General features: G+C 41.2%; 1 protein-coding gene across 1 annotated transcript in view; it reads left to right on the top strand.

Annotated features, from left to right (window-relative positions):
- DNAH14 (dynein axonemal heavy chain 14) overlaps window positions 1-22079 on the top strand; it is a 471830-nt gene that overhangs the window by 69830 nt on the left and 379921 nt on the right. The window contains exons 10-14 of the mRNA XM_045010332.1: window positions 1419-1557; window positions 13670-13801; window positions 17268-17579; window positions 17712-17761; window positions 19350-19527. Of these exons, the coding sequence (XP_044866267.1) occupies window positions 1419-1557; window positions 13670-13801; window positions 17268-17579; window positions 17712-17761; window positions 19350-19527 (811 nt within the window). The remainder of the gene's footprint in view (window positions 1-1418; window positions 1558-13669; window positions 13802-17267; window positions 17580-17711; window positions 17762-19349; window positions 19528-22079) is intronic.

The following is a 22079-nucleotide window of genomic DNA, read 5'->3' as shown; positions in this document are numbered from 1 at the left end:
TTACAGTAATTATGTTAATTAGATACAGTGAAGGAGGCACTGTCATTATAAGGCCCTATTTTCAAATGCTAATAGCTAGCTGAAAATTTTACCAGTTGTGGTTTTCTATTTTACTGTCAGCAGTTTGCCCAAATGCAGTTTTCTTTTGTGTGTGGAAAGTTTGTCATAATTATTTTGGGGCACTGTCAGACTATCCAACTATATGAAAATTGTATCTTTAAAAAAAAATCAAATTTACTTTTGAATAACTAAAAAATGGATTATTTTCAAAATGTATCCTGCAACCATAGTACCTTGTACTTATTAATTATTTGTATTACCATGGCATCTAGTACTGCAATCTCATCGCATCCCACAAGCTAACCCCTATTCCTCTACAAACTTAGGCATCTGAGTAACTTTTTTTTGGTGGTTAGTTCCACTAAACTCAACAGATGAAAGAAATGGAGACCGCATTGAAGTCCATAGAAGCCATAGGTACTGACTCCATGGAGAAAAATTAGCGGGTACTTAGCACCCACTGCCAGCCAAGCTCCCCCTCTCCCACCCACCCTCCAGCAACTCTCCGTCACTGACAGCCCTGCTGATCACTCCTCCCCCTCCATCCCAGAGCCTCCCACCCGTCACGAACAGCTGTTCGCACGGCAGGTTGGCTCCGGGCGGGAGGGGGAGGAGTGGGGATGGGGTACACTTGGGAGGGGGTGGAAAGAGGCAAGGCAGAGCAGAGGCAGGGGCTTCAGGGAAGAGGTGGAGTGGGGGTGGGGTCTGGGGGGCGGGGCGGTGTTGAGCTCCCCCCGGGTAGAGGGGAAGTCTGCGCCTATGGTAGGAGTTTTGATTATTCACCAGCATAAAGTTACTCACAGGTATAAGTATTTGCAGGCCTTTGGCCTACGATGACTTAGACCATGTTACTTCTTGGATAGGAAACCTCCAAAGAACATCAGGATGCTACATTTGGTGGCATTCTTCCTTCATAGTTGGGGTTTGAGATCCTCATATAATATGGAAGATACTGTAGAAGTTCAAATTGTTCCAGTCATTATTGATTATAAACATTGTTTCCTACAGCTTTAGGACCTGATCCAAAGCCCTTTGGAGTCAACAGGTGTCTTTCCACTGATTTTAAACGGCTTTGAATCAGTCTTTTATGAGGATAACTGCCTTTAACATGCTAAGATACTAGGTTTAAAATAACATTTAATTTAATCAATAATAGGAAAAGAATTATATGTATCATAAAGAGAAATTACATTTTTGAGTTGGGTAATATCTTCAGGCTGAGAATACTAAAGAATTAAAAGGGGGAAAACAACATGGAGTTCCAGTTACAGTATATTCCTATAGTGTCTACTTAACTGTTACAAAAAGAGAAGCACTTGTATACGTTTTACACCTTGAGATGCTTTTCTTGTTTCCAGAACTATGATGTACAACCAGCTTTTTTTGGCTGATGAATTATTTCTGAGCTGCTTGCTTTATATCCAAGGACTGTGTGAAGATGCATGTAACATTAATTGCTGCAAAGGATCAGAAGATAATGCAGTTTATTTGATAAAGGTGAGCAAAGCAGCAATATTTTTAAGTGTAACTACACCAAAAATTGATGGCTCCATATCTCACACATCAGTAAATATTAGTGATGAAAAAATATATGATAAGATATTCTTGGATAATTCTGGAAAAGAGCAACAAAGGCATTTGAGGTATGGGGAATGTGAGCACATGACTGGTTATAGAGTTTTCATTTCCAACAAAACAAGTGAATGGAGAATTGGGTGTCAGCTTGCCAACTGATAATGGGAACTGATTTGAAGTATCTGTTTAAGAATTGATGAGCATCATTTAAAGTGTGTGAATTGTACAGTGTGTCACCAATACAATGCAGTATATTATTGTGACTTGAAATCATTTGTACTAAGATAGATTTTAAGATTTTAAGCTTTTTGGGACTATCTCACTGGTGACTTTGGGCATGTCACTTCCCTTATCTGTACTTCCATTATCTCATCTGTAAAATGGGGATAATGACACTAACCTCTTTTGTAAAGCACTTTTGAGATTTATGGATGAAAAGTACAATATAAGAGGTAGGTTTTATCTCACTGTTGTTGTGATTATTTCATTATATGTTGTGACAGACCCAAACCAGTGGGGTACAGGAGTCTGGTAGAGGGCAAATATACTGGTCACTGGATGAGTAGTTTTCTGTTCCCTGAGTGACCAGAGCAGGGGCTGCACTAGAGTAATCAGGAACCTGCTAGAACCAATTAAGGCAGACAGGCTGATTAGAACACTTGCAGCCAATCAAGGCAGGCTAATCAGGGCACCTGGGTTTAAAAAGGAGCTAACTCCAGTCAGGCGGGGGGAGCCAGAGGAGAGGAAGTGCATGTGAGGAGCTGGGAGCAAGAGCCACAAGGAGCTGAGAATGAAAGGGTGTGCTGCTGGAGGACTAAGGAGTACAAGCATTATCAGACACCAGGAGGAAGGTCCTGTGGTGAGGATAAAGAAGGTGTTTGGAGGAGGTCATGGGCAGGGCCGGCTCCAGACCCCAGCGCGGCAAGCACGCGCATGGGGCGGCCCTTTCCCGGGGGGGCGGCAGGCTGGGCCGGCGGACCTGCCGCAGTCATGCCTGCGGGAGGTCCACTGGAGCCCTGGGACGACCGGACCTGCCGCAGGCATGACTGCGGAGGGGGCGCTCTTCCCGCGGCTCCAGTGGACCTCCCGCAGGCATGACTGCGGACGGTTCGCTGGTCCCGCGGCTCGGCTGGACCTCCCGCAGGCATGCCTGCGGCAGCTCAAGCAGAGCCACCGGACCTGCGAACCGTCCGCAGCTGCGGGAGGTCCAGCCGAGCCCCGCGACCAGCGGACCCTCCGCAGTCATGCCCGTGGGAGGTCCGCTGCTCCCGCGGCTCCGGGGCGCCTCCCGCGCATGACTGCTTGGGGCGGCCAAAAAGGTAGAGCCGCCCCTGGTCATGGGGAAGTAGCCCAAGGAGTTGTAGCTGTCATGCAGCTGTTACAGGAGGCACTATAGACAGCTGCAATCCACAGTGCCCTGGGCTGGAACCCGGAGTAGAGGGCGGGCCTGGGTTCCCCCCAAACCTCCCAACTCCTGATCAGACACAGGAGGAGTTGACCCAGACCGTGGGGAAGATCTCTGAGGTGAGCAAATCTGCCAATAAGCGCAGGACCCACCAAGGTAGAGGAGGAACTTTGTCACAATGTGTATTGTGGGGCCTTGATTGGGGCTCCAGGTGCCATCTACCACACTACAGAAAATAAACTGTGTAAATACTGATGGAATCTGCCATAAAGCAACAAGATGATCTGAAAAAAAATTAAGTACCATATTATTTTCATTGCAATAGGAATCTAGTATTATTTTAGACAGTTTTTTCTATATTTGACCATTGTAAACCAGCTGCATTTTATGCATTTTAAGTACAATTTTCACATTTTATTTGTTCACTGGAATCATCTTAGCTTACTTTTCCTTTTGCTGTGTACCCCTCAATTCTATACAAAATATCACTGGCAGAGGGATAGCTCAGTGGTTTGAGCATTGGCCTGCTAAACCCAGGGTTGTGAGCTCAATCCTTGAGGGGGCCATTTAGGGATCTGGGGCAAAAATCTGTCTGGTAATTGGTCCTGCTCTGAGCAGGGGGTTGGACTAGATGACCTCTAGTCCCTTCCAACCCTGATATTCTGTGATTTCTAAACTAATATTTCTTCATTGAGTGGTTTTCTAGATGTCTTCCATTCATGATATTGCACATCCCTTAATGCTAGAGATTGGAACTTTTTTGTTGCTAGCAGGCGCCCTGTTGGTCCACGGATGCTCCTGGAATGCCCCTCCTGTTCCACCTCCGAAGGCATAAAGAGACAGGGTTGACTGACTGCCACTTAGTTCTTTCAACAGTGGCCTTAGGTTAGAGACAGAACACTTTAGCAGTCCCTTATCTGTTTTAAACTTGGGCAGTTAGGTGTTGTAAATAGTTTTTGTTTTAGTCAGATAGCTTTAGATAAGTTCTTTGTTAGTATTTTAGTGTTAGGTGCTATCTTAAAATACTATCTAACTAAACATTTAAACTAGGTGATAGGCAGCTATGTGGGCTTCTACATCTCTTGGTTTTAAAACATGCCTTTCATGTAACGTTGCCTGGTCAGAGATGCTTGTAAGTATTTTCGTATCTAGGTTAGGGGCATATTCCTAATAAATATGCTATCTGCTGTTCTTTTGGCTAGCAGTCTTGGAAGAACAGGGAGATTAAACTGAGAATGTATTTCCTGGACAGATGTGAGACCTGACTCAGATCCTGGTGAGTCAGATTAGTCGGTCTCCAGTATTCCCTCTACAAGTAGTGTTTCCGTGGCAGTTAAAAATCTTTGGCTGAAAAGGGACACATTTCTTTCTCCAGATCCTTTGAAGAAAAAGAAAACAAGATTCAAACTGCTGTTTTGGAAGGCATAGATAGGTGTTTTCTGAAGCCCTGAAGCATGTCTCTGAGAGATTGGTACGGTTAAAGAGAATGCCTTCAGATCATTCTGAGGCTTCAGTGCCACCTCTGCAGGTAACAGTAGCATATTCTGTATGTACTTCATTGGTACTCAAGGATTTAATAACAGGTGCACAGATACCATCACAGTTCAAGGATGCTGCTTCCATGACTACTTTCTTGTTGGTATTGTGTACAACTATACTGATTGGTTATATAGCTCCAGCATCGGTACTGATTACTTCAGCTCTCACATACATTGGATTTAGTGGTATGCAACCATTCAGAATCATCAATACTGGCTCATGCTGACAATCTATTATTGGTACCATATATGGGTGAATCATTGGTACTGGCTATTGAACATCTGCCTGCAGGATCTGGCACTCACTTAATGAAGACTCCTCCTTGCTAGTCATCTTTGTTTGAGAGAATGTTCATTGGCTTCTGAGGCAAGTTTGGAGGGATCTCTTTCTTACCCACCTGCCTATGGTTCCCAAGATTTGTCCTAAAATCAGACTTCAGAAGTCTTCCCAGAAGGATTATATGTTAGATTCCAAGGCCAGAAGGGACATTCTGTATAACGCAGGCCATGGGACTGCCCCAAAATAATTTCTAGAGCATATTTTTTAGAAAAATATTCAATCCTGATTTTAAAATTGCCAGTTACTTATCCTCACTGTTAAAAAATTATGCCTTATTTCCAGCATGGATTAGTCTAGCTTTGAATTCCAGCCACTGGATCATGTCATACCTTTCCCTGCTAGATTGAAAAGACCCATTTTCAAACATTTGTTACTCATACAGACTGTATTCAAGTCACCCCTTAAACTTCTGTTTGTTAAGCTATATAGAACGAACTCCTTGAATTTGTCGCTGTAAGGCATATTTTCTAATACTATAATCATTCTTGTGGCTCTTCTCTGAATCCACTCCAATTTTTCAATATCTTTCTTGAATTGTGGGAACCAGAACTGGATACAGTATTCCAGAAGCTGTCACACCAGTGTCAAATAGAAAGGCAAAATAAATTATATACTCCTACTTGAGATTCCCCTCTTTATGCATCCAAAGACTGCATTAGCCCTTTTGACCACTGCGTCACATTGGGAGTATATGTTCAGCTGACTTTTCACCACGAGCCGTAAATGTTTGTCAGAGTCACTGCTTATGAGGATAGACTTTTGTCTTGTATATATGGCCTACATTCTTTGTTCCTAGACACATGCATTTACATTTAGCAGTATTAAAACACACATTGGTTGTGTCCAGCTTACCAAGTGGATCAGATAGCTCTGTACCAGTGACCGGTCTTCATTACCACTCCCACAACTCCGTGTAATCTGCTAATGTTATCAGTAATTGTTTTATTTTATTCCAGGTCATTGATAAAAATATAAAATATAGTTGGGCCAGGAACACCCCGCTGTAGGACCCCACCTTTATCTGGAAACAAAAGTTCAAAATGCTGGCTCTTGCTGTTATATTCTCATGACTGAATCTGCTGGATTAGTTTACAGCTCTGGATATGCTTGATGGGTATCTTCACATCTCCGTCTATCCAGTTTGTAAACAATATTTAAGATTTTTGGTAGGAATGACACATACCAGTACTGAATGTTGGCTTTGGCTCCAAGGATTTTCATAATTGTCTGGACACAGTGGCAGATGTCACAAATGCAGAGTATATCAGTCGTTGCACAATTGGCTTCTTTGGGGCTTTTCATAAAAGGAAGTAATGGATCACATCATCTTCATTCTTGGTTGTTTCTCAAATATAGGTCTAAGGGCTAGTCTACACTGACAATGTTGAAGTGCTGCCGTGGCAGCTCTTTAATGTGGTTTGTGTAGTTGCTGCAGAATGCTGGTGCCCTGTCTTCATTGGTGCTTTACAGCACTGAATCTTGCTGTGCTCATGGGGGTGTTTTTTCACTCCTGAGTGAGAAAGTTTCAGTGCTGTAAAGTGCCAGTGTAGACAAGCCCTAAGAGTTCACATGAAGAAATCAAACAATTACTTCTCAAAAAGTGGAAATTACAGGGTTTGTGATAGATTCAAAGACAATATGAGTAGATCTTCCTCAGAACTGATTAGAAAACTGATTTGGGGGGAGGGATAGCTCAGTGATTTGAGCATTGGCCTGCTAAACCCAGGGTTGTGAGTTCAATCCTTGAGGGGGCCACTTAGGGATTTGGGGCAAAAAAATTGGTCCTGCTAGTGAAGGCAGGGGGCTGGACTCAATGACCTTTCAAGGTCCCTTCTAGTTCTAGGAGATTGGTATATCTCTTATTATTATAAAACCTGGTGAATGTCATACTACTCATGCAAAGAAATTCTGTAATGACTGTCAGAATGTGTCAGAGACTATTTAGGGTACATAGTATTGTGCTGGTTTCTTTCCTCAGTCCAGGCTATAACTTCATCTTCTCTCACGGTGGTTGAAGAGAATCCTAGAGTTTAATTCCAGAAGGGGCCATCAGACCATCTAGTCTGACTTGTTTATATATCACAGACCACCCAGCACCCCACACTACACCCAGCAACTGAAAGGAGATCAAAGTATTACGGCACACAGGAGACAAGACTATTATGAGCCACAGTCAGAGAATAGGAGAGCCCAACGAGCATCAGTACCTGGGACCCCAGCATTGGCCAGGAAATAAGTTAGTGAGAAACACCCAAATAATCTTGGCAAATGATCCGTACCCACATGCTACAAAAGAAGGCGAACCCCCCCGTCCCCGCAAGGTCAATCTGACTGGGAATATTCCTTCCCCACAACACATAAGGCTATCAGTTAGCCCAGTGGTTCTCAAACTTTTGTACTGATGACCCTTTTCACGTAGCAAGCCTCTGAGTGCAACTCTCCCCTTACAAATTAAAAACACTTTTAATATATTTAACATCATTATAAATACTGGAGGCAAAGTGAGGTTTTGGGTGGAGGCTGACAGCTCGCGACACCCCCACCCCCCGGGATTAAACTTGTGATCCCCTGAGGGGTCCCGAACCCCAGTTTGAGAACCCCTGAGTTAGCCCCTGAGTATGTGAGCAAAAACCAGCCAGCAAAGCATCTGAGAGGGAGAATGTTGTATGCCACCTCGGAGCTCTGGCCCATCCTGTCCAATGTCCCGTCTTCAGCTATAGCAACCTCTGATGCTTCAGAGGAAGGAGATAAACAACAAAAGTCCCAAAATATGCTGGGGAGAAAAAAAATCCCTTCCTGACCCCTGCAGAGGGCTGGCTGAAACCCTGAACCATAAGCTTTTAGAAAATAACCAGAAGTGAGCTCCAGAGCTGCTGAGCCCTGCCCCCTACCATCACAAGCAACCCTGTCATGCAGTTTCCTCCTGAGGGAATTCTGCGCCAAAAAAAAATTCTGCTCACAAGATTTTAAAATTCTGCTTATTTTATTTGTCAGTAATTAAATGTGAGGGCTCCAGCATGACAGTGGGGAGCATAGGCTACTACTTGCAGAGAGGTGAGAGATCACCCTTCAGCCTCGTCTCCCCCCGTGCATGGACTGAGCAGTAAGGATGCACCCAACACTGACACAATGCAAGGGCCAGGCCTGCCCCAGAAACACCCCAGGGCCCTGACCTTCCATGTCAGGTGAACCAGGGTAGCAAGCAAGAGGGACAGAGTCTCTCACACCCAGCCCTGTCTCCCAATCCAGGTATGGGTCAAGGAGGCTCAACCTGGCAGGATCCAAGTGTGGAGAGGCTTGGTGTGGGTGGCTCTGTGGGGGGTCCCGGTGCAGGGAGGGATCTGAATGCATAGGAGCTCGGTAGCTTCCAGGGGCAGAGGGAATGGAACTCTGAAAGGGGTGGGGTGAAGGTGGTTGGGGTTCAGCAGGAGTGGTTTGGGTGCTGGGAGAGTGAAGATTGGTGTGGTCGAGGTCCAGGTGCAGCTAGTTGGGGCTCAGTGAGGTGGGAGTTCGGGTGCAAGGGGCTCGGTGCAGTGGTCCAGGTGCGGAGGGAGTGTGGGACTCATCATGGTGGGGGTTCAAATGCAGGGGAACTTAGCAGGGAGTGGTCTGGGTGCAGGGATGGGGGTCCAGATGCAGGGGTGGAGCTTGATAGGGATCTGGGTGCAGGGGGATGGAGCTCAGCGGTGCAGCTCTTCCAGTCTTTCTCTTCATAAAATAAGCCTTCCGTTCCCCTGACCATCCTAGTAGTGCTTGTATGTGTCTGTTCCAGTTTAAATTAATCGTTCTTGAACATGAGTGACCAGAATTGTACACAATATTCAAATGAGGTCTTACCAGTGGTTTATTAATGGGATTAATAGTTCTCTGTCTCTACTGGACATGCCTCACCAAATACATCCTAGGATCACATTTTGCCTTTTTTTAGAGCTGCAACACATTGATGCTCATAGTTATCCTGTGATTGACTCTCAACCAGGTTTCTCTCCTCTGTCGCTTCCAACTGATGAGCCCCCAGCAGGTAGCAGAAATTCTGATTATTAGACTGCAAGTGTGTGACCTTGCACTTCGTACTATTGAATTTCATCAAATTTGTGTCACTCCAGTGTTCAAGGCTGTCGAGATCTTCATGTATAATGTTCTGATCCTCCCCTAAGTTGATGATGACTCCCAACTTAGTAGTATCAGCATATTTCATTAGGGCACTCATACTTTTTGTGCCAATGTCATTAATAAAAATATTGAATGATACTGGTCCCAAGACTGATCCTTGGGGAACTCCACTAATAACCTCCCTTTAGTCCAATAATTCATCTTTCCATACAATTCGTTGCCTTCTTCCTGTTAGCTGATTCCACATCCACCTTACAATGCTTGTACTGATCCCCATCTTCCCTAATTTAACTAATGGTTTTCCATATGAAACCATGTCAAAAGCTTTACTGAAGTCCAGTTCTTGTCTAAAAAATCAGTTATTTTAGCAAAGAAGGAAATCAGGTTAGTCTGGCATGATCTATCATTGGTAAACCCATGTTGCATTACATCACCTTTAGCATGAACTTCTATTAATTTAATTTCTCTTTCCTTCATAGTTCACTCTAAAACCTTGCATACTACTGAGGTCAGATTAAAAGGACTATAATTGCCCAGACCACGTTTTCCCCCTTTCTTAAATATTAGTATGATGTTAGCTATTCTCCAGTCATATGGTACTACCCCCACATAGATTTATTAATAACCCTTGCTACTGGACTAGCAGTCGCATGTGCCATTTCTTTCAGTATTCTGTCATGGAATTTATCAGGTGCCCCTGATTTGAATGCATTAAGCTCCTTAGGCGTTTCTTCCACCTCAGAGGTGGTACTTTCTAGACACTCCATCATCAGTACTGCCTTCATTCATATGCTCCTTATTATCATTCTTATTGAAAATTGAGGCAAAGTATTCATTTAGTTTTTGGCCATAGCTAGATTTATCATTAATCTTCCCCTCTGCATTACATAGCGGTTCATTCTCAATCTTCCTTATTCTCATTTTATTTATGTAACTAAAAATCCTTTTAGTATTTATTATAATTTCCCTGGCAAAAGCTAATCATCTTGACTTTTAGCAATTTTCACTTTATTTCTACGTTTTCTAACCTCCATGATGTAGCTTTCTTTGTTCATCAGTCCCTTTTTTCCATTCCTTCTGGCACTCTGCTTACTCCCAATAATGTGTTTGACGTAGTTGTTCATCCATCTGGATCCAGAGCCTTTCCCTATAAAATTTCCCCCCCTATGTTTGGGATGCAAATTTCAGATCGATTTTGTATAGTTGCTTTGCAGAATTTCTAAGCCTCTGTATTTAAGCCTTTAAGCTGTTTTGTCCAGTTGACCTCTTCAACTAACTCCCTTAATTTCCCAGAGTCTGCCCTTTTGAAAGAAAAAATCGTAGTTGATGACTTGGTGTTGATTATCTTTCCATTTAGTTTAAACCGAATCAGCTTTTGATCACTTGATCCAAGGTTATTTCCTTTAACCAGCTTGTCTCAGTAACGATAGGATAAAGAAGCAGACCTATCTTATCCAGGAATAAGTTGTACCTACCAATACTAACAGCATTTATTTTCCAGTCTATATCCAAGAACTTAGTCTCCCATTATGTAATGAATCTCAAAGTATTTCTCTCTAATAATATTAGAGATTATTACCCATATCCAAGATTGACCCAGAGGGTCAATATTAGCAGATCCCTAATATTATCCCAACAGACCCTCTTTTACAATTCTTTCCCAAGACAATTTTCACTCAGACAGATTGTTTTATTCATACTGTCATTTCATATTTCATTACAGTTACTGCTTCATTGATGTACAGTGCTATTTCATTACCTTATTCCTCTCTCTCCTAAACACACATTTCTTTCAAAACCAGTATGGCAGTCATGAATGCTATTCCACCATGTTTCTGTAATCCCTAGAATATCTGGCTTGACCTTCTGCACCAATAGTTCCATTTCCTCCATTTTACTGCCCAGACTTCTTGCATTCATGTAGAAGCATTGCAGTTGTTTCCTTTGGACTTCACCCAGTTTTCTAGCTGGACTGGATATAGTCCTTTTACTAAGTGTAATACCTGCCTGAATACTACTCTAAACAACATTTCCATTTTTTCTCCTTCCTTTTCATACTCTTACCTTGTGGTGTTCCATTATCCCTTATTGCATCTTCATTTAGTTGATTTTCTTCCTACTGTGGATTGAAGCCAGGCGTAGAGATTGCACAAGTTTCTCCTAACCTTCTCCCCATATCTTTTAGCATAAAGCCCTTCTTATCATTCATTCTAGCATTGATCCCAGAAGGTTAATACCCCAGGTACTCAGGTGGAGTCCATCAATTGAAGAGTCTTTTTTCTGTGAATTCTTGTCCATGGTCAATCATCCCAAAACCGTCCTCATAGCACTAATCCTTAACATTGTACATTCTGTCTTTACAGTTCCCCAGTGAGTTCTGATGTCCCTTCATTAGTGGTTAGATCCTTCTCAGGCTTGCAAAGGCCTCCCATTTGTGCTTCCTCAGCCAACTCTAATGGATACTTCCAAACTGGGTTGGGATGCTTACATCCAAACATCATCAGACTCGAGCATTGTGGCCTCAGAAAGAGACTCTTCTACATACATATGGTGTTGGAACTTTGAACAGTTCATCTGGTCTGTATAATCTTTCACCCGATTCAGGCCAGAAAGTGTTGGAGATGTTGCTTACCCTCCAATTCCGCTGATTCCAAGAACTTTAGTGAAGCTCAAGCAAGACTCATCTTCCATGAGGCTCATCGCACCAGCATCTCCCAGACTGACTTCTGGATGGTTGATACCATCACAGATTGCCCCTCTTCTGGTTCCCAAATTGATATCAGAGAATAATTGGACAATTCTTTACCTGAAAGTGTCATCCCTACATCTGACAGCCTGGAAGCTAGCTTCTTGAATGAGACTTAGAAATTCTGTTCTCAAGCAGTTCAGGACATTTTAATAAATAGTAGAAGCTTTCCACTTGAGCAACTTGGAAAAGATTGGATGATTGGCCCCAGAGTCTTAATATTTCACCTTTTTCAGTTTGATATATCTTCCATTTTAGATTACCTTCTGTCCTTAAAATCATCTGCATTATTGATTAGTTCCATTAAAGTGCACGTAGCTTCAGTATTTGTCTGTCATCCTAAGAATGATGGTTTTAATATATTTTCTTATCCTACTTCTCAAAGATTTCTTAAGCATTTCCAGCTATAAAGGATCTGTATGCTCCATGAATTCTGAACATTGTGTTGTCTAGTTTAATGAAAACCCTGTTTGAACCTTTAGCTACTTGTCCATTAAATCTTCTGTCCATGAAAACAGTATTTTTAGTAGCGATTACTTCTGCATGACGAGTGGATGAAAATATAGGGGTCTGGTCATGCCTATATGATTTTCAGAGGGATAAGGTTTTATTAAGGGCTTATCCAAGTTTCTTGCCTAAGATTGTGAATGAGTTTCATGTTAACCAGTCAACTAACTTACCAGTATTTTGTCCAAAACCTCACACTAATAGAGTAGAAAGGACTCTAGTTAGAGTCCCAAATTTAGCCTTTTATCTGAACAGAAGTAAATCTTCTAGGCTTTCTTTAATTATTTGTGGCACCAAAAGAGTTAAAGATAAACAGATTGTTTGTTTGTTTTTTTCTCAGATATTTTCAAATTGGATTTCAAGATGTATTAAATTGTGCTATCAATTTGCAAGTCGGGATGCCCCATTGGCAGTTAGGACCCATTTTACAAGAGCCCAAGCTGCTTCCGTAGCTGCTTAATAATGTCTCAGTTTTAGACATTTGTAAGGCACATGGGCATCTGTCCATACTTTCATGAACATGCAGTTGAACAGGCAACTAGAAAAGATACAGCCTTTGGTAAAGAAGTGCTTAGATTTATCTTTATGTAAAACTTTGATATGCACCTCCATTTGTTAACTGCTTTTCAATCTCCATAAGTGGGAGACATATAGACAAATGAGGTTACTCATTTATAGTAACTGATGAGTTGTCTATATGTATTCCATGACCTGCCCTCCTTCCCCACATTTCAAAGTCCTTACAAGATTTTGGCTGATGAAGGATCTGAGTGGCATTTAGTCTGCCCTGTCCCTTTATGCCCTCTGGGAAGGTGGAAGCTGGAGGGGTACATTCTGTGAGCATGTGTGGACCGCAGGAGACTGCTAGCAGGAAAAAAATCTGACCTCTGGCGCTAGAGGGTGTGCAATACTATAAGTGCAATACATATAGACAGCACATCTTGAACAACATCAATTACTATAAGGTAAGTAACCTCTCTTTTTCTCTTCCACTGCTCTAGCCACCATATGTTTTTCTGTCTCTCTCACACACACGTACTCCCTATTTAAGTTTCTTCACTGGTTCTGCATGACCTGCATTAAAATTAAACTCATTTGTCCTCCTCTTCCTGCACTGAAATTAAATTAATTGTCCTCACCTTCCAGGCTTTATGTAGCTCTTCCCCTGCCTATATTGCACTTTTCTATCATCTCAAACTATTCTTCCACTTGAAGGCCTGCACTCTGACAGTTGTCCTTCCTCTTATGTTCACTTTGCATTTTGGGGCCTAGTGCCTGTATGCGGCTACTGTCCAGGAGGATGGGTTGGGGAGACATATGAGCTGATGTCTAACTGCTAGGTTTTCTTTCACTACTCATGGTATTTTTTCCATTCATTCATTTAGGTGGACAGATTTCGCACATATTCTTTGGATGAGTTTTGTGAGGAGCAATATCAACAGAATAAAGAAGCACTTCATCAGCTACAGACTTTCAGGGAGAAAGTAATTAAAGCCATTCAGAGTACTTTTTTAAGGGTAATTATTTAAGATCCTTTGCTATTTTTATTTGTATGGTTTTATTCTACATGTGTTGTTCCTCTTCAAGTTCTATTAAAAAAACTATTAGGCGTTTGCAATATGAGAAGAGAAGGTACCTGTTCATGCAAACTACAAGAACATTTATTGTATTCTGTGTTTCCATATAATAAAATTTTCCTTTTTGTTCTTTTCTCTACTTAATAGAAATATTATATCATATATAATTTTCTTTTAAGAGCCATGAAGTTTCAGTGAGGTCTACAGTTTAATGATTTTGAAATTCAATCAAATATTTATTTAATATAATACCATGCTTTGAAGGCCACTTTTAGAAGTGGAAACTGACTGTACATAGAAAATAATTAATTGTACACTAGGTGCTGTCAGATGGATTAAATAAATGGAAAAAAGAGAAATCATCATGTTTTTTCTAAGTTTTCAGTTATAATGATCTTGGGTGTTACTTGTTACAATAGCACATTAAGCATTTCCAGACAGAAGTATGATTTTTTTTTTAAATTGAAGGTGTCAATATACATATAGAAAAATTGTATCACCCAAATGCCATTTTACAAAGATTTCTTAAAAGAAGCTTTAACTTCTATGTATACAATGATACTGAAGACTGCATAAGAGCCGTCTTACTTTGCCTAATAATGGTTCTGGTCCTGCAGCCCTTGCTCAGGGCTGCCCAGAGGATTCAGGGGGCCTGGGGCAAAGCACTTTAGGGGGCCCCTTCCATTTAAAAAAAAAAGGTGCAAAATTATAGAATACTATATTCTCATGGGGGCCCCTGCAGGGCCTGGGGCAAATTGCCCTACTTGCTCCCCCCTCTGGGCGGCCCTGCCCTTGCTCACATTAGTAGTCCTGTTCATTTCAATGAAACTGTGTAGGAGAGTAAGGGTTGCATGATTGTGCTCTTTGTTAGGGCCATAGAAACCTTTCCACTCAAATGTATAGGTCTTTAAATTGTGTGGTCTGTTTGGGTGAGATTGGTTTTTTCCAGTGATCCATTACTGTAGAATGATTTGGAAGAGAGGGATTCTGATGAAGATTTTGCCTCAGTCTCCTAAATATATGTGCAAAGCTCTCCTCTGCATTCATGTAGAGGCTCTTTTCCAGAGGTCTCGGAGGAGATTGGTATCACTTGTGAGAAACGGCCACAACCACCATCTAGTTGGTATGAACACCCAGGGATGCCTCTACCCATGCCATATGCACCACCAACTTGGCCATACTGGGACCCTTGAGTGTCCGATCACCAACAGTTCTCTAGGGCTTTGAGCACCATCTATCACAGAGATAAATAGCCTTCATCGCCCTCCCTGTCTAGGAAACCTGAACCTCAGGAAAAAATCTTTGAGGAATGGGAAGCTAGTGCTGATGAAGATGTCTCTCCACTGGCCAATATCTCTTCATTCCTGGATGAAGTGGTTATGCCACCTCCTCCATCCCTGGCGAACGATTTCAAGTTGTTTCAAGAGCTTGTAATGGGAATTGTGGATTATTTGTAAATGCCTCTTGAACAGGTTAAAGAATCATATCATATAAGCTGCTTGACATCCTTCATACAGCTTCATCTGCTCGCATTGCCTTGCCTGTTAACCTTTGCAGGGTCCAGTAGGGCCTCATTATCTGACACATCCCGGTCACAATTCCACCTATATGCAAAAGAGTGGATAAGAAATATTATGTTCTGTGTAAGGAGAATTTTTATTTTCTCATCCCTCTCCTTACTCTTGGTGGTTGACATGAAGAAGAAGATGTGGTTACTCTCTCTCTCTCTGCAGTAACTGTGATTCTTTGAGATATGTATTCCTATGGGTGATCCACTACCCTCTCTCCTTCCCATCTGCTTCAGAGTTCTTTGCTATGGAGCTTCCCGGTAGAGAAGAAACTGAAGGTGGTTTGCCCGCCAATGCTTTATAACATGAGGCTGGAGTAATATAAGCATGGAGCATGAGGCTGAGTAATGTGCATGCATGAGTCGAATAGATGCTACTATTAGAAATCTCCAATCAAAGGCGAAGGGGTTCAAGCATATCTAGAATGGAGCACCTGTATGGGCACACATCTTGAAGAACCACAGTTACTGCACAGGTTGAGCGACCATTTCTTCCTTGGTATAACTGCTGATCCTCAATCCTCATCTACAACGTTTGCTTTCAAGACTGTATTTATACGTTCAGTACATGCCTAGAATATTGGTTGTGTCTTCAATTGATTTGTGAAATGTTGATTTTATACTGAAGTGTTTCTGGGTGAATTAATAAATTGTTGATTGGTTAAGAATAATCAAGAGTCCTGATTCAAGAAAAAATGTTCATGATGAAAATTGATTTGACAAGAACCTAGCATTAAATTAATAACCTAATGCTTCCTAGACTCACTAAAAAGGGGCTATCCTAATTAGAGTCCATTTTGATGTTGACTATAACACTTAGCATATTGACAAATCTAGCTCGTTAGATACCAGTTTTACAATTTAGCTGGCACAATGGCAAATTCATAAAATTGACCCCCCTTTCATGCCTATATGACCTCCTTAAAGAACTGGTGTTTAATCCAGCTAAGCTGCTGGTAGATATGTCCTCATATATGTATTTATTGTTATTTTAATGTTTGTTCACACCACATGGAAGAATCCTGTATGAAAGCCTTATTTTGCCCCAACCAATCCGACAGGACTCTGAGGCAGCCAAATGCAGCTTCAATCCCCTAGAGGTATTATATGTGCTGTGTGGTCATATCTAGATCTGTACTGAAACTACCGTCAACAGGACCCCAAGTCTCCTCTCCCAGTAGACCCCATGTATTGGCCAGTCATGGCCTGCATCCCAGAATTATTTCATTGGCTGATTACATCCAAACTGACACCAAAAATCACCTCTGCTCTTTCCTGAATTGCACTTCAGTTCTGTGACCCAACAAAATACTTCTGCCAAACCCTGTTTTGGTGACTGAAAACACCTTGGATTAGTGTGCATGCAGCATGTTTGTGCAAATGCATTGACATTGAGGACTTAATTTTAGAAGTTTTTGTGTGTGTGTGTGTAATATATATATATATATATAGAGAGAGAGAGAGAGAGAAAAAAAGCTTAAATAAAGGTATGGTAGGCATTGAGGTCACTCCAGATATGGCCTTAGTTTTCTTTTAGTGTTTATTACTAATGTATATTTTTGGTTGTTTTGTAATATTTATCTTATTGATACTCTACTAACAACATATTAAAAAGATAAAGAACTATTTCTTTCAGAAGTATTAAGTCTTATTTAACCTAGAAAAACTGAATTTCCATGGTGTATGTGTCTCTCTCTCTCTGGAACTTTAAATAAAAGCATTTCTGAACAATACAGAAAAGTCTGTAATAAAAAGTTGACTGTTGCAAAATGTGCTGTATGTTTTTTTTAATGGGATTTAAAGCGTACTTTTCTAAATTTATTTTTACTAACACTGTAGGTGGCAGAAATGAAGGGAGCTCAAAAGCTTTTTCAATCTGTGCCAAGTGACAGCAAGGAAAATCCAAAATATGCTGAGATAAGTGAATGGCGTCAGATGATGAAACGCTTTTCAAGGTTTCTTCTGCTAGTTGACAAGATCTTCCAAGAACTGCTCCGTAAACTGGTGCACAATGCTGTCCAGCTGCTATTGGAGTTATTTAAGGGTTCCAGCAATGTGATCAATCCAGATGAAAAGAAGAATGAAAACCTTATAAGGTTATTTCTGGCACTCTTGGTTGCGAGCACTGGTTTAAAACATTTTAATTTTATTATATTATTTTCTTAAAGTAATCTGATTATTTTTTTTATTTTGCTCTGCGTTTATATTTTGTGGACCATCAGTTTCTTCCACATTGTTTTCAAGCCCTGTATATGCATGATTTCCTTATGTGTAAATACTTAGAGATATGAGATTTGTCTCTTAATATTACTGTTAATGGAGACATCAGTACAGTAAGCGGCAGATCCGTGGCTCTTAGACCCAGAGCTGGGAAGGGGCTCAAGGGCAACATTCATCTGCTTTTTTCACTGCTCCAGGTGAAAGGAGGATAGGCTGCTAGATTTTGGGTTTGGGCAGTGTGCCTCTCTTGGATCTAAAGCTCCGTACTTTACCGATCCCTGGGTTCCTTCCCCATTTAGGGCCCAGATCTATAGATCCATTCTTATGGCGTGATGCAAAGCCCACTGAAGTTAAAAGGAGTCTTTCCAATGATTTCAGTGGACTTTGGATTGTACTGTTAGTCTGCAATATAAAGTTGGATTTGTATAAATTGGCTATAGTAACTGTGCATTTATGATGGAAATACATGACCTATTTTAGACTAATAATTCCTTATTTGGTCAGTGAACTTTCTTTAAGTGTAATTGAGGCTGGGGAAGTTACACATAATGAATGAATGAGTAGACCCAGGAGTAAGGAAACTACGGGATTTTCTTGACATTACTTAAAATGTAACCTAGAAACTATGAATACTCACATCAAATGTACTTTTTTCCTCATTGAAGTTCTCTCTTCATTGAAGTATTTCAATTTTTTTTAAAGTGAATTTTAATGCCGTGAAAAAGTGCTGAATTAACATCCTGGCGTCTGAATTTTTCTCTTTATCCATAAAACAGGTGTAATACCACTAGCAACTCTCCATTTATGTGTACACCACCTAAACAATGTGTCCTCCACCCAGATTTCCAGAGATGACCTCTAGAGGTGGCAGAGTAATTTAGTTTGTTTCCATATAGTTCTTCATATTTCTGATGAGATTAACAGGCTGCCACATGATATTGGTTTATAAAATATTGGGGATCTGGATTGGGATCACAACTCCTTTCACAAAGACAAATATATAGCTGTCAGTGTACGACAATATTCCATCACTACTTGTCTGAACCATGTAGGAACTCAGCCTAAAACTGAAGATCTTCATATTCCTCTACCAATTCCCTGAGTCATCCAGTTTCCCTCACTCTATACATTTTTATATTCCTTCTAGATTACATTACAAATACATGTTTGTGTTTTCATTTGAAAAAATGTTAAAGTTCATTCCTGATATATAAAGCCATGATGTGAAATCGTGATGTAGTGAAGTGTATAGTCTGTCTCTCTATCTCAGTGATACTCAGACTGAGGCTCGCAAGCTCTTTAAAGTGGCTCTTTAATGTGACTCCTGCAGCTCCTTGCAGCACATAATTAAATCTCAGAGTGTTTTAATATCAACCAATCTAAGTTATTAACCAATCAGGATATAGATGATAAAATAATAATACTTGGTCAGTTGCTTTGCTGTGAGAATATATATATATAAATATAAAAATAGTAAATGAAATAATGAATTCACACTACTGTGACTCTTTTTGGTGAGGTCTGAGTATCACTGATCTAACTAATAAGTTTACCTGAAAAATAGATCATCTGAAAAAATGTTACAAACATTTTTAATGAAGCTGCTTTAGTTTTGAAAGATGCAGGTAATTGTAATTCTTTTCTGTTTAATTAGTAAGAAACATATAATTTAGTTTTCTTTGGTTCATTTTGTTAATCCAGTATTTATAAGAACACTCTTGTGAAACTATCTGGCCTGTTGGATGCAGAATACTGTTCAGTAGGAGTATCTAAAGAATTCATTCGAGATTTTGAGAGAGCACCTCAAGAATCATCTTTCCATTCAAGGGAGGACAAAGTTTTAAAACCTGAAATAATTACTGTAGCTGATATTGACAAGGTAAAGCAGCCGCCAAAATATAGGATTTTTCTTTGAGTGCTTGACATATATATTCCACTGTAAGTGTGTGTGCTTCCCGGTGCACTTGAGCTGGAGGATTCTGGTGATCAATACCTATTGGGGTGGTGCATGCTCCCTGAGTGTCCTGATTCCTCCAACTGAGGGCATAAAGAGCAGGATTACCGTGTCCACCTCTCAGTTCCTTCTGACCACCTGTTGCTAAAAGTTTGAGATCTCAGTGACACCGTGTACTCACTGTTTTCCTGTGCTCATCAATAACTTTTCTTGTGTAAATACTTAATGTAGTCATTAGTATATAATATTTCCTTTGTCTTCTATTAGAAGACTTGTTTTTGTTCCTGAGGTGGTACTGCAGTACTGACTTTTAGTCATGCATAAGTCCCCAGGTTTTAAAAACTGCTTGTCTTGCAAGGTAGTCATGCCTGTTAATGATGGGCATATTAGATGCCTCATCTGTTTAGGTGAAGGTCACGTTAGGGACATGTGCTATTTGCAAGTGCTTTTCTAGAGAATGCAAAATCCAGGGAAGCCTGTCTGAGAGAATAGCTTATAGAGAGTTGTATACTCCCAGTCTGTGATCCTGGCCAGCCTAAAACTGATCAAATGAAGCACACCACCTCTAGATGTGCTCCAGCAGCTACAACTTCATATGTTCCATCACTGAGGTCGTTGTCCTCTGATAGATGGAGAAAAACCCTTAAGATGACCAGAGAAAAGAGTTACTGTTCCCATACCTGGGAACTTCATCAAAAACTCCTAGGACTTTAAGCTCTGTATATATCAGTGGTAGCTCAGGACCCAAAAAGGGCTCCTGGAGCACCTGCGGAGACTCTGACCCTCATACTCTCAGTGAAAAGGTACTTCATAAGTTGACTGGTACTGAGCTGGTACCATCTACATTAAATTACTTGGTACTGGTACTAACGTTGCCAGTACCGATCATTTGGGTACCAATGAAGCTGCTACCCTCCACTGCTCCTTTGGTAGCAGTAACCCTGACATCAGTACCATTGATGTCTTCAGAGATGGCACTGATGACTGCAGCACCAATACTCTGAGTACCATGAAATCCCCAAGTATCTATGGCAGCCAGAGACTTGCTCTGCATATCAGTTCCAGGCTCTCTTATATGTCAAATCAGGGTCCTGGGACTGGCTTCAGTATCATTAAAGCCAGTCTGAAGCCTTCAAATATAAGGGCTCCAAGTTACACCTACTGTCACTCCACTATTCTTACCAAAGGAATATTCTTTTTCCTTACCAGATTTACAGAGCGGCAGAGAGTCTTCCCCTGCTAAATCCCATGCATTCAAATTTCCCCCACCATCCACAACCAGGCAGCATTCTATAAAGTGTTCTTACAATCATACCTACAGGTCCCTGGCTAAGAAGATAATTCCTTGACATCCTCCTTGTTAGCCACCAGCTCCTTACACTTACCCCCGGCACTCAATAATATCAAAGAGAGTATCCTGCAAGCAATGAGATCTGTCTCAACCTCTCAATCCAGACCAAGCATCTATAAAAGAGATTGTGTTCCCTCAAATGACTCATCCTGTTGCTAGCTTGGCTCCTTTGGATGAGGACACGCAGGAGGAACAGCAGATTCCAATGTAGCTGTCCATCTTCCTCAGCTGAAGAGACCATTGCACCTGAATCCTCTTCATGGGTCCTGGATGACTACAGATCCTTCCAGGATCTCATGCAGAGGGTTGTCTTGTCTTGCGCTATCCCTCGGATAGTGGTCCAAGAAAACCTTCACAAATCGTTGAATATATTATTCTGAGCTGTACCCAGGCAGGTAGCTTTACATATCAACACTATCAAATCTTTGGACACTGCTAAATTCCTCTGGCAAACACCAGCTTCTCTGGTGTTGTGACAGTCAGGATCCAGACACCCCAGGAGGAGAGCAGGGGGTCTGAACCCTGAAGAATAAGCAATTAACTCAACTTATTGTACTATAAACAGTGTCTTGGAAGGTATAATTTGAAAACTGGTGATACACTAGTCATGAATATCATTGCATGAAGCACATATAAATGATGTGTAATGAGGTGTGTGTGTGTGCTGGAAATATGTTTGTTTTGGGGGTGGACTTGATGAACACATTTTTCCTGGGCAATATTGTTTAGCCTGTTTACCTGTGCGTCCAGTGTAAATTGAGCAAGGTGATGCCAGATACAGTGGAATTACATTTGAATTTAAGGTAAACAAAGTAATCAATAGAGCTAATTATCAAGAGGATAAGGAAGACAGCATCTGTTCATTGGCAGAGGAGAATAACTTTATCTGGGAATACACTTCAAAAGAATACATTTCAGAAGTTTACTGAACTATAAGAAGAAGGTGAGAGGAAAGTGCTTAGTATCCATCACTTTAAAGGACAGAAGAGGCCCGCACTCTTGGACTCTGTGAAAACTTGATCCTTCAGCCATGGAGGATGAAGATGCTGAGAACTGATTAGATGAGAAATTGCCTAAGGCCAGGATTGTAAAGAAAGACAAAAGAAAGTATGTTGTTACTATTGTT

The sequence above is a fragment of the Mauremys mutica genome, chromosome 3 (genome assembly GCF_020497125.1).
Source record: "Mauremys mutica isolate MM-2020 ecotype Southern chromosome 3, ASM2049712v1, whole genome shotgun sequence".
NCBI classification, from domain to species: Eukaryota; Metazoa; Chordata; order Testudines; family Geoemydidae; genus Mauremys; species Mauremys mutica.
This window is presented reverse-complemented; position numbering and strand designations above follow the sequence as displayed.